The sequence below is a fragment of the Oreochromis aureus genome, linkage group 12 (genome assembly GCF_013358895.1).
Source record: "Oreochromis aureus strain Israel breed Guangdong linkage group 12, ZZ_aureus, whole genome shotgun sequence".
Lineage (NCBI taxonomy): Eukaryota > Metazoa > Chordata > Actinopteri > Cichliformes > Cichlidae > Oreochromis > Oreochromis aureus.
In genome coordinates this window covers 29262841-29276447 of record NC_052953.1, presented here as the reverse complement: position 1 = coordinate 29276447, position 13607 = coordinate 29262841, and the positions used below count along the sequence as shown (strand labels likewise).

The following is a 13607-nucleotide window of genomic DNA, read 5'->3' as shown; positions in this document are numbered from 1 at the left end:
GCTTGAGATTTGTTCTATCTTTTACTAGGGTACATTTGCATGAAGCATACCCCAGGACATGTTTGGGTGTCCAATCACAGTGTTTTCTGACAGATCCCAGACACCCACAGAAAAGCATTTCACCCAAAAGCAAAAAATACTGTAGTCTTTGACTTTAAAGTATAAAAAAACAAAGAAAAGCATTTTAAAATCGTGGAAAAAAAACTAGAGATTATGTGATTGGTTATTATAAATTATGTTAGCTACAGTCTTCCATTATGCTGCTGACATCTTTGTACAAAATATATGTAAAGCTATTCCTTTTATAAAGGTATGCTTTTACTCAGTTCAATCAACATGTCCACAACTGACTTGCCACCAAAACTATAAATGTTATTTCAAGGTCTTACCTTTCCCGTGGGGAGTAATAAGGACTACTATTTCTGCAGCACTGTAGATGCTGTCCATGGTGCTGATGCGTGAAATAACTGTGTTGACGTTCTGCCATCCAGTGGCTAACTCTGTGAACTCCTCATCGTGCTTTCTGGAACTAAAGTGTTTGTTCCTACCCGGACGACAAAGGTTGTTGCACCGTGAATGCATTTTCGTTACGTTCCCGTTTTGTAAGTGTCACTATTTTGTCTTTTATATTACAGTAGAGGTTACGTTTAAGCGTAGCAGCACACGTAGCAAGGGTGAAACGTATTATTTCGCGTGAGGTCAAAATTTCACGATGTTACAAACACAGCTTGCTGCTTTCAAGTTGAAGCTCTAGCCTGTTAGCTTTAGCTTCCCCAGAGAAGCTAACCTGCGAATTGAGTTCATTTATCCCAACATAAAATGTAAATCACGAATTCATTCATTCATTTACTAAAATAGCGACATTACGTTTGCATAAACATGACCCGCAGTCCTAGGTTAGGCATCATAAACCTAATACAAGTGAGAGCATGTTTAGCCTTATAAAAGGTGCGAGCTGTAATTGACCTTATGTGGTTGTAATAACTTCGTTTGTATATTTCCACCTCGTTATCCAGCCAATGGATTGACATCAGCCATCAGAGATGCTGCTGAAAGATCTGCCCAGGGAGGCCCTGATGCGGCCGTTGTCTAGGAATGAAGTAGTTGGCATGTTATTCAGGTTGACCGTCTTTGGTGCCGCCACGTACTACAGCATCAAATGGGTCTTAGATGCAATGGATCCTACCTCCAAACAGAAAAACCAAGCCAAGAAGAGGGTATGTCATGCACCAGCACACATTATAAACACGTAATCTGTAAAATACAGTAAGCTCAAGGTTGATACCGTTATTGAACAGTGTTACAGAAATGCTGCCAAGGTCAGGCGTTTTTCCTGGCTTATAATCCAGCAAGCACTATCTGTTCTTGTACACTGAAAGCATGATGTAAAGATGCTTTGAGATAAAAAGAAAGATTGGCTCAGTACTGTGCACAATGTCTATTATCATTTTGCGTCTTCAGCTAAGAAGTGTTTCTTGACCCTTCAGGCAGAGCAGCAGATGAAGAGGGTTGGTGTTGAGGGGGTCAGACTTACAGAATATGAGATGAACATTGCATCTCATCTAGTTGATCCCCAAACTATGAAGGTAACGGTTGTAATTGTCAGTCTTTTTTTTTATGTTGCTCAGAGATTTATGAATAACTTCACCTTCCTGCAGGTATCCTGGAGAGATATTGCAGGTCTGGATGAAGTTATCAATGAGCTTCAAGATACAGTCATCCTGCCCTTTCAGAAGAGACACCTTATGGCGAATTCCAAACTATTTCAGCCTCCTAAAGGTACCGCAGCATGAAATCTAATCTAATCTGGAACTGTTCTGATCAGATTTTACGCTGACTCTTCAAACAGGAACTCTTATGCTTTTTATTATTTCCTGTCATGTTGACGATAAGGACAGTGTACGTGCAAGCATTCCTTCAGACTTCTCTAAATACTGCTATAAGTGCTGACAAAGGATGAACTGAGGGGCTACACTAAGATCCTGTATAAGATAAATAAGGATTATTTTTAACCGTGTCATACAGTGCTACTGTAGTAGTGTCTGTGGTCCAGCTGCAGAGATGTTTAATCTTTATGTTCCCTTTAAGGAACATAGAAGGTTCAAATTTTACATACAGAGATGAAATTTAACAAGGTTAAAACAGTTACATTCAAAATTTGTTTTAGGGTGTTAGATCAATTTTTTAAAATCAGTTTTTGGGAGTGGAAAGCTAGTTCATTATGTAATTCATTGGTTAATGCTAACTAACAGAGTTGAGCTCCACCTCCTGACATTCAGTTTTGTTGTAGCGAGAGGACTGACAGTGACTAATAAAAGAGACCACAGAGCTATATTTTTGTTTTCAGGTAAAACCAAATTTAATTCTCTGTGGAGGATTGATATTTTCCAAAGTGTAATGGATTATTACTCTGAGTTTTCAGTCTTGCTGTGTGAGTTGAAGAAAATGACAATTTGGCAAGCAGTTGAGTCAAAACCCCCTAATGCAGAGAGACAAATCTCAGACAAGTTGAGTTCATCAGTGAAGACTGGCGCAGACTGGTTTCAAAGTATTGGCAGTCTATCTAGTTTTATAACCTAAATGAGAACACAGTTATTTGCACATTTCTGCCAATCTTTCGGAGAGTGATTGCAGTCAGACTGCGATTATTTGGAAATCGGCCACCAAGCGACCTGTGCAAACTCTTGCAATCAAAAGCAGTCACTGTAAGTACTTGCAATTGGTCCCCAAATGCTAAAAAATTCAATGTAGTCATTAAGCAAACACCAAGCTTTCTTAGTTGCAAGGAGGTTGCCATCCCATTTCTACTCTGGTGTGACTGAGTCATTGTGTGATTTGGTTTTTCTAGTTATTCAGAAATTTTACTGTAAATGCAGTATAGCTTTCTATAACCTTGTTCTTTGTGTATTTTACTTTGTTTCTAGTGAACTGTGTGTTAAGTTAAGATTAGTCAGTTGCCCAGTGAAGATTTGTGCATGTTCAGGATCATGAACTCACGTTTAAAAACTTTCAAATTACCCTTAAGTTCATCATGAAAAATGAGAATCTGTAGCTGTAAGAATGAGAACAAAGTTACTGTTAGATTTTAGATGTCCTTTTATTCCCCATCATGAACATTAATGTGGATTTGCATCAAAAACTAGCTAACATGAAATCACCTTCTAAAACTGTGGTTGTAATTTTCTAAGTTTATATTTTTGCCATCTTCTGCCTAATGACTGTCAAAATATCTACCCAATGAATAGCACTGCGATTTTAATCTGCCAAAAAAAGCAGGATTTATCCACTTGGCAGCGTGACAGTGAAGGATCACTAAGAGGAATGTTTTGCTTTCTGTGGATAGTCTTTACCGTTTGGCACAAAGCTTTACACATAGCTTCAGGATGAGTCAACCTCCAAAATTAGCTGCTTTGGGAATCAAGTTCAGTCTCTAGACTTCAGGCTTTGTTTGTATCACATCATTTAAAACAAACCAAAAGGAAAAAAATGCTTCTGAGAAGAGATCGAGCCAGATTTCACGTGTTGCAAATGTCAGTGCAGTTGCCAGTGAAGGTTAAAATGAGTCAAGTTAAAATTACAAAGTCTATAAACTGCAGAAGTGAGAGTAAAAATCTGTTTTGTTTTTGTTCAGACATTACAAGATGTGATGAGAATCACTGTATTTAAATTTTTTACTTTCGTCCTCACAGGTGTTTTATTATTCGGTCCTCCGGGCTGCGGTAAGACTATGATTGCCAAGGCAACTGCCAGAGCGTCGGGATGCAGGTTTATCAACCTTCAGGCCTCCACGCTGACTGACATGTGGTACGGCGAGTCACAAAAGCTGACTGCGGCAGTCTTCTCGTTAGCTGTCAAAATTCAGCCTTGTATTATTTTCATCGATGAGATTGGTAAGCTTCATTCGCAGGACGCATGTCAAAAGTGTAGAATGTTAGTTTATTGCACTAGTGGATGTGAGCTAGCTTCATTTTCATTCATTCAGATATGACAGATATTCTTTAATATGCATTACATTCTTTCCATGGTTTCTAAGTGGATTTGACCTTGTTATTGACATTGCAGTACCCACAATAGCTGTAATTTAAACAGAATCTAAAATGTATCTTACCTTTTTGTTAATCTTGTCTTTAAATTATATGAGTTCAATATAAATACGTTAGCAAGTCCTATGCACTCATTGGCCCCACATACTGTGTCATAGTCACTGCTGCAGAGCTGGCCAAATTAGCTAGATTAGTCTTGTGTAAATGTTTTCTATGTGCTGCATGTTAGAATCATTTCTAAGGAATCGCTCCAGCATGGACCACGAGGCCACAGCCATGATGAAAGCCCAGTTCATGAGCCTATGGGATGGCCTGGACACCTCATCAACCACCCAGGTAACACAACCAGAATGCTTTCTTATACTGTAATGCAATTGCCAGAAAAAATTGCAATGCAGCAGGTAGTTCCTGTGAAATAATGTATTAAAACTGTGATTCTCAAAATTTAGGTTATGGTGATGGGAGCCACGAACAGACCGCAGGACTTGGATCCAGCCATTCTCCGCAGGATGCCCACAACTTTTCATATCGGCTTGCCAGTAAGATGTGTGCAAATACACAAGGAGGCTTTATTCTGTCTACAGTTATGTCCATATATTTCTGGTCACTGACAGTTACCCCTCAACCGTAAAAGGCTGATAGGGTATTATTGTCACCCCAACAGGCAAGTAGGCAGGGTGGACACCCAAGTTTGTGAGTGCAATCATTTCTGAATAAGGCAGTGTAGGATTTTGAAATTCAAACTTTAGGTCCATCTACTACAAATCTCAGAAAAGTTTGAATTTCAGTGACCTCAAGATCAAGGTCAGAGGCCAAGCTTTCTGATAATCATGTGAACACCATAGGAGAATCTACTAGGAGCCTGAGGGGTAGCGCTGGCAACCACCAGTATTTTTTGTCTGTGTACACCGCCACGGTGGATTTTATATAATATATACACACGTGTGTGTGTGTGTACATACATATACATATATATATATATATAAAAACACCCCGCACGCCCCTGCGGGCAGTCTATCCTTCAATCTTGTGTCCTCTACTAGAGGCCTGGGAGCTTGAGGGTCCTGCGCAGTATCTTAGCTGTTCCCAGGACTGCGCTCTTCTGGACAGAGATCTCCGATGTTGTTCCCGGGATCTGCTGCAGCCACTCGCCTAGCTTGGGAGTCACCGCACCTAGTGCTCCGATTACCACGGGGACCACCGTTACCTTCACCCTCCACATCCTCTCGAGCTCTTCTCTGAGCCCTTGGTATTTCTCCAGCTTCTCGTGTTCCTTCTTTCTGATGTTGCTGTCATTCGGGAACCGCTACATCGATCACTACGGCCGTCTTCTCCTGTTTGTCTACCACCACTATGTCCGGTTGGTTAGCCACCACCATTTTGTCCGTCTGTATCTGGAAGTCCCACAGGATCTTAGCTCGGTCATTCTCCATCACCCTTGGGAGCGTCTCCCATTTTGACCTTGGGACTTCCAGGTTATACTCGGCACAGATGTTCCTGTACACTATGCCGGCCACTTGGTTATGGCGTTCCATGTATGCCCTGCCTGCTAGCATCTTGCACCCTGCTGTTATGTGCTGGATTGTCTCTGGGGCATCTTTACACAGCCTGCACCTGGGGTCTTGCCTGGTGTGATAGACCCCAGCCTCTATGGATCTTGTACTCAAAGCTTGTTCTTGTGCTGCCATGATTAGTGCCTCTGTGCTGTCTTTCAGTCCAGCTTTGTCCAGCCACTGGTAGGATTTCTGGATATCAGCCACCTCCTCTATCTGCCGGTGGTACATACCGTGCAGGGGCCTGTCCTTCCATGATGGTTCCTCGCCTTCCTCCTCTTTCTTGGGTTTCTGCTGCCTGAGGTATTCACTGAGCACTCGGTCAGTTGGGGCCATCTTCGTGATGTATTCGTGGATGTTTCTTGTCTCATCCTGGACTGTGGTGCTGACACTCACCAGTCCCCGGCCCCCTTCCTTCCGCTTAGCGTACAGCCTCAGGGTGCTGGACTTGGGGTGAAACCCTCCATGCATGGTAAGGAGCTTTCTTGTCTTTATGTCAGTGGCTTCTATCTCCTCCTTTGGCCAACTTATTATACCAGCTGGGTACCTGATCACAGGCAGGGCGTAGGTGTTGATAGCCCGGATCTTGTTCTTCCCGTTCAGCTGACTCCTCAGGACTTGCCTGACCCTCTGCAGGTACTTGGTGGTTGCAGCTTTCCTAGTGGCCTCTTCATGGTTCCCATTCGCCTGCGGGATCCCCAGGTACTTGTAACTGTCCTCTATGTCTGCAACATTGCCTTCTGGTAGTTCAATCCCCTCAGTTCTGACTACCTTCCCTCTCTTTGTTATCATCCGACTACACTTCTCCAGTCCGAATGACATCCCGATGTCATTGCTGTATATCCTGGTAGTGTGGATCAGTGAATCGATGTCTCGTTCACTCTTTGCATACAGCTTGATGTCATCCATTTACAGGAGGTGGCTGACAACTGCTCCATTCCGTAGTCGGTATCCGTAGCCAGTCTTGTTAATGATCTCACTGAGGGGGTTCAGGCCTATGCAGAACAGCAGTGGGGACAGAGCATCTCCTTGGTAGATCCCGCACTTGATGGTGACTTGTGCTATGGGCTTGGAGTTGGCCTCTAGTGTTGTACGCCACATCCCCATTGAGTTGTGTAGCATTACAGACGATACCTACAGCCACGACATATATATATATATATATACACACATATACATATATATATACACACTGACATATGAAAATATGCCCATTAAATGGAAGAGTTACCTAAAAAAACAGCGCATGGAATATCCACTAGGGATTCACTGGCTTCTGATAACCAAAAAAAAAAAATCCCTGAAAATGAGTTCACCCCTCATTTTAGAGACCTCAAACTCAACACTACACTAACTCGGCTTTCCAGCTGTACCTCTGCCAGGTTTGAAGTGGATCAGATGAACACTTGTCAAAGTTGGAGAACACCAGAGGAAGCACATGCAAACATTCCTCCATTTATACAGGAGATGTATGATGTATGATGATAGGCTTGACAGCAATTTACTTTCCTAATATGAACGACTGTCCTCTCCTTTGCAGAACACAAGGCAGAGAGAAGAAATCCTGAGACTCATCTTGGCAGGAGAAAACGTAAGATGGTTTCTTTTTATCTTTATCAACAGCGGAAAAAAATTGTTCAGCTCTGCTGTTATCTTGTTCCATTATCATAGACTCATTTCACACCTGTATTTCCACTGTCACTCCACATTAAAATGAATCAGATCACCCATGATTAGCTGGCATTTGATTGGCAGCAACAAGCACAGTTCAAAGATTAGTGACAGCTCAATTCTGTATGATCATCTCACATTGCTTGACGTCTTTTCTGCTCAGCTGAGCAACGCAATCAATCTGAAGGAGATTGCTGAGAAGACAGAAGGCTACTCTGGGAGTGACCTCCGGGAGCTCTGCCGCGACGCTGCCATGTACCGAGTACGGGACTATGTCCGCAAGGAGCAGATGAGGCAGATCGCTCAGCAGCTGCAGGACTGCCAGGAGGAGGAAAGGTATGACTCATATTCAGACACCCACAAGATTTCATAGCACTTGTGTTCACTAAGCTTCAGTGACAGTTTGCGACTAGAACAGGCTGGGGGTTCTTTTTAAAGCACATATTACATTAAGTGATGTTTGTACTGGTACACAGCCTCACATTCAACTTCATGTTCCCACAAATATACCATTACATCCAGTTTTCTTCACAAATATTCACACTTCAAGACCACTCAATAGTAGTGATTATAATACAACATAAAAGGAAGGTCGATCTTAATTAAAATGATTACATCCCGATTTCTTACATACACAACTGTCAGCATCGCACAGTACTGTTATTAAACTAGGCACTGTCAGAAATGGATGACTGATTTTCATTATGTGAGCATATATAAAAGACTTATAGAAAAGATTTGTGAAAATATCTGATCTGGGTAAGCTTTTGTTCAGCTGTTGCTAAGCGACTACTGAACCCGCTGTTGGTGCAAGCCATTGTTGCTGAAAGAGTATTTTTAACTTTTAAGTGCTGAGAACTCTGAGCAAAAGCATTCATGGATAGGCTCTTTCCAATTATAAAACCAAGGAGAAGAATCTGAAGGTTAGAGCAAATGGTGAAGGCTCTCAACTGCATCACTGTAGTTCTTAGTAATCATTACGATAGTGAAATCACATATTTCACGCAGGATGGTAGGGGTCTTCCAGTTTCAGTGTGCACATTCATTCTTAGCACGTAGAGCATGCAGTGTGTTTGCACCAGAAGTTTACATCTTATATCATTCGGTCAGTTTGCATCCTGTAAGATTTAATTTTTCACAATCAGTGACAGATTTTATGAAACAAGAGAGTGAAACATCAGGCCTGGGGGTGCAGAATTGGCCCAGCAAACTCTAATCCAGCCCACTGGATGGCTTTGGGAAATGTAAAGGAGAGCATAAATTGTAGACTTTAAATTGAATTTTAGTTGAATTTAGATGGGAGTGGGGGGTTTACACTGGATCCACAGTAAAAATAAATGAATAATAATAATAATAATAATAATGAAAGGAGATTTTCTGTAAATTAACAAAAACTTTCTGCTTCATAATTAAAGGAATGAGCTATCAGAAATTTTACTGTGATTTTACACGTATTTCATACAATTTAAGCCCAAAGAGTTGTGCTCTTTCATTAACCTTCAACAGCAATATTTCTGTATTATGTAGAAAAACAGAGCTATACTGTTAAACTGGGGTTTGGGTTTTTCCTTTTTTCCCTTCATAAAGATATCTCTGGGAATAAAGGTGCAGTTAAACTTCTTTACACTGACAGAAAGGGGAGTTTCACTGGTCTGGCCCACTTCAGCTCAAACTGAGCTGTATGTATTGTAAAAAAACCCAACAAATTATTTATTTTATTTTATAGCAAAGAGAGCATATGTAAGTGTCTACATTTCATTTGTGAAACCTTTGGAATTTTCCATGACCTAAAACATGAGATTTGAACAAAAGTCACAAAATTACAAAAAGACGACACATTTCAAATTATTTTTGAATGTATTAATGAAAATGATCCACTGTTACATATCTGTGAGGGGTGAAAGTATGCGTGCTTTCAGTATTTGGTATGATGCTCTTCTTGAAAATAACTGCAGCAAACCATTTCTGGTAACTGTCGGTCAGTCCTGCACTTCCACTTGGAGGAAATTGAACCAATTCAAACGCCCAAAATAGCTTCATCTCAGAGTTGTGGTTTTCTAACAGCTGCTCAGACGCCTTCCACGTCTTCTAAGTTGAATGCAGTTGGATTCGGGCCATCCCAAAACATAAACTTTATACTTCTTTCACCAGTCTGTGGTTGAATTACATTCGTGCTAAGAGTTGGTGACGTACCGCGCGGCCCACTTTTTCTTCAGACCTCGGACAGATGTCCTGACATTTTCCATTACAATCTGACATTGAAATTCAAAATGTGTTGCTCCATCATGGCCCAGATGCTGCAAAACAGACACAAAGCATGACAGGATGATTATGCTTCACAGATGGAATTAGGTTATTGTGTTGGAATGCAGTGTTTTCCTCTCGTCTGACAGAAGAGATGGGTTTTTATTTGAGCCCAAAAAGATGCTATTTTGGTCTCATCTGTCAACAAAACATTGTTCCAAAAGCCTTCTGGCATGTCTGTGTGATCTTTAGCAAACTGCTGACGGGCAGCAGTGTTCTCTTTGCAGCCCTGCCATGCACACCATTGTTGCTGGGTTTTCCCCTGATGGTGCCAATGTGAGAGATCAATTTTCTACTTTTAGGATTTAGTGTGGAAATCTGATGCTTTAGGTCATATTTATGTAGAAATCCATAAAATTTCTCCTCCGACTCTAGTACATGTTGTACGCTGTGTGCAGTATAGAAGTATAAACCTGCTATTAGGCCTCTGTGCCTGACCTCTGATCTCTTGTGTCCTTGGCTCCAGACCTGTGGATGAGGAGCGTTTGCGACCAGTCACCCAGCTGGACCTCCTCTTCGGCCTGGACAAGATGAAGGAATCAAAGAAAGCCACAACCTTCATGCTACCCATCATATCAGAGGTTGCTCTGGATTAAACACCATCTGTGGACCACTGAGGAAAAGCGAATTCTTCCAAGCTCTGTCCACAGTGCGTTCCAACTTGCCAAGCAGAGACTCTGAGAGTGTTAGAGGTGTAGTTGAAAAAGGCAGCAGACAGACATGCTTTTCTTAAACTTAGTTTCCCAGACAGGGAGTTATTCTGAGCATGCTTATCTTAAAGGACACACGTCATGTGTACAATTACAACATATTTAGAGTTATGAGGTCAGTCTCCTTTGAAAAGCACGCAAGGGCACTGTGACAGCTTGTTTCAGAAGAATACAAAGCAAAGACCATTTTAAAATCACCAAATGATCTTACCTGCTGTAAAGGATTCATACATAACCCTACCACTGACTTCCATATGATGATGATGTTTGAGAACTTCATTGTGTGTTTTCAGATGAAGGTAATCCTTCGAGTTCCAAATCAGCTTTTACACCAATCTTTGATTTTTGGGGGAGTAAAAAAAACAACCATCTAAATCACTGTAAATCATATTATCCCAACACTCTGGAAGGAACATTTCAGCTTCACTTTGATGCTGTTGAGTCACACACAGCGCATGCTCTGCAGAAGTTCTTATATGATAGCAAAGTGTCTAGCAAACACTAGGAATTTTAGCTTCAGTGTCCAGAAAAAGAGGCAGAATCAGACAGTCGTGCATGCTCTACTGCATTACTCTTTAAAACAGAAGATTTAAGTTTTACTATTGGAAATCAATTCCACTTCCATTTTGCAACCTGTGTCGTCTTTATTGATCCCTGTCAGATTATAATGGAAGTAACTGTAAATTTGTTTTGGTTGATGTACTCATATTTCATATTTTATTTTCCAACGGCGAATTAACTTTTTTTGTTGTGGTTGTTGTTTTGGGTTTTCTTTTTTTTTTAGGTGGTTGGTTGCATCCTTACCTTGGAAAGTAAGACGAGAATGCATATACCTCATTTGATCCTGTAGTTATGTATTACTCATGTACAGTTGTTGCTCCCAAGGAGCATTTTGAAGAATATTTCATTTGAAATTCTTTAAGATGTAAATGTCTACTGCATGTTTTTAGATGTAAAATCAGCTCTTCTGTAAATGGCAACAAATCATGGTGTAACTGTAAGGTTCACAGGCATTTGGTGATGGAAGTAGGGATATAATTTTGTAATTTGGCCGCTGCGCACCACCACAGTGGTGATGTGATTAGAATTGTAGAATTTCAGGTTTAACTGAGAGTGTTGAGCAACAGTGTTGCAAAACTATTTTAAAGCCATTTTAATGTTTTCATTTCCAAAAAGTAGGAGTAGCTAGGGATATTTTTTCATTCATTTACAACAGTTATTGCACAATTTTTAAACTCAAGCCTAAAAGAGACCTTTTTATTCTTATGAAGAAAATGCCTGAGCATTTGGTCGTGGGGATTACTTCTACACACACTGACCTCATTACTTGAAATTTTGGCCATGTTTGATGTTTTCATCCAGTACTGTGGCATTATATATACATGACAAAAATTAGGGGAACAAATAATAGGTCCTCTTTAAAAGCATGCTCATGGCTTCACTATTTCTCGCCAGCATCACACTCTTAACTTCTGTTTTTCACTCCTTTCTTTACTCCCCTTACCTGACCTCTTTTCTTGTGAATTAGGTAACCTTAGCCTGCTCACTGAGGTGAGACGACTAAATAAAACGCGAGTCTAAGACAACAAAGATCTCTCGTGGCACTCTTAGAGCAGTCCTACAGGTGGCAATATTACCTCAGTAAACAGACTTTTGCTTCTTTTGGATCTGGCAGTCCAAAGAGTAGCTGAGGGCAAGTGGCACAGTTATCACGTTGTTTTAAAAACCACAACTTTTTTCGAGCTTTTGAGAAATTGCCTGCAGCCGGAGCTCCTGAACCCCAAACACAACCTTCACTCTTCTCTAAAAGCAATCTTTGTCTGTGTGTTGTTATTTACAAGGGACTGACATGTCTGAATGCAAATTGCAAAGCACTTACTTTTCATGTGGAACGAGGGTCGCTGTAATAGAAAATACAGCTGTAGTCATGAGTGATGTGATCCAGGAGCAGCAATAAAAGAAGAATAATGACAATAATCATCATCTTGTAAATAAAAGTAGGAATGTATTTAATTGTTGGATCAGCACTCCGTCCTTTTCAGTAGATCTGCGGTTTGTAAAACTGGAAGCAAAATGTTGGGTTGGAGTTGAGGCCAAGATTGAATAAAGCTAAATGTGATGTATTCCCCTTCAGTGCTGTTTTTAATGCTGCTTTAATGTCTTTTTATCTTTTCCACGATGATTTCTCGTGGTTAATTTAGCCATTCATGCTGGTAATGTGAGACTTGTCGGACTATCATTAGTGAGATCCTATTATGGTGATCATTTTCATGTCCTGTTCTGCACATTATTTAATCAAACACTGACAGCAGTTTTCATCCACCAAACAACACATCCAGGTTTTCTGTTGTCAGATACTTTATGGAGAGCATGGTTTTCGCATCCAAATGCTTCCCATCAGCTGTCAGTAGGAAGTTGTGTCAAGCTATTCTGACTCCCCTTTGTATGAAACTCTTCATTTTTTTGCCGTATACTCACAGCATGTGTTTATTGATCTATCTGTGGGTCTCGTACAGACCTTCTTCCCACGCAGTCTGAGTAGGCCAGGGTGTATTTGCCACTAAGCCACATGGTGGCACAGTATCTTCACCGTGCTGTTACTGAAGCAGTTGTTACCGACTTGTTTTTATTTAGAACAGTTTTATAACATGATGGTAGTACAATGAAACGGAGAAACTCGTTTGTTTCTCCCTCATTGGTTTATCTAGTGATATTTGGATATGTGTTGCTTTTGCTTGGAGCGCCTCAGGTGACAGTTAAAGGTCAAAATGTTGCCATGTGAACCAGTTATTGTGTCAGTGCTGCTTGAACATCTTAGCTGCCTTTCGGGGAGAAAGGTGGCGCCGATCCAAATTCTTTCCGTTAGTGCAATATCACAGCAGACCCTTCGTCAGTCATGTTGCAGAAACGGTGCCCATGTCGTATGTGTGTATGCCCAATGTGAAAAATATCTTTAGTTACCTTGAACATAAATAATATCTCTTGTCAACCAGCAGTTACATTGTGTTTCACTTTTAACATAAGCAATATAAAATAAATGCTGCTCTTCACCTCAATGTGAGTCTACTTCATCTTGTTGTGCGTCTCTTTCCCCTGTATCTACACACATACAGACAAACATCCCGACCTGAAAGTGGTGACCGTGGCGAAAAAGCAGTCAACCTACCGGAAACCCTGACTTAGTCACTTTGTGCAAGCGTTTATACAATTTATTTAAGTGTGACGTAGATCTATCAAGTGAAGACTGTTTATACTCTTTTTTTTTTTTTTCCTTATGGTCCAAAGAGCAGAAAAGCATAACATTTTGTCAGGTACTTCACTGGAAG

General features: G+C 40.8%; 1 protein-coding gene across 1 annotated transcript; it reads left to right on the top strand.

The window, feature by feature from the left end:
- The first annotated feature begins 521 nt into the window (after positions 1-521).
- Positions 522-13337, top strand: atad1a (ATPase family AAA domain containing 1a). Its single transcript, XM_031743662.2, has 10 exons — positions 522-602; positions 1017-1217; positions 1488-1586; positions 1659-1779; positions 3690-3890; positions 4273-4379; positions 4493-4582; positions 7137-7187; positions 7431-7603; positions 10038-13337. The coding sequence occupies exons 2-10, from the start codon at positions 1044-1046 to the stop codon at positions 10165-10167; spliced, it is 1146 nt and encodes a 381-aa protein (XP_031599522.1). The 5' UTR covers positions 522-602; positions 1017-1043; the 3' UTR covers positions 10168-13337.
- The last annotated feature ends 270 nt before the right edge of the window (positions 13338-13607 follow it).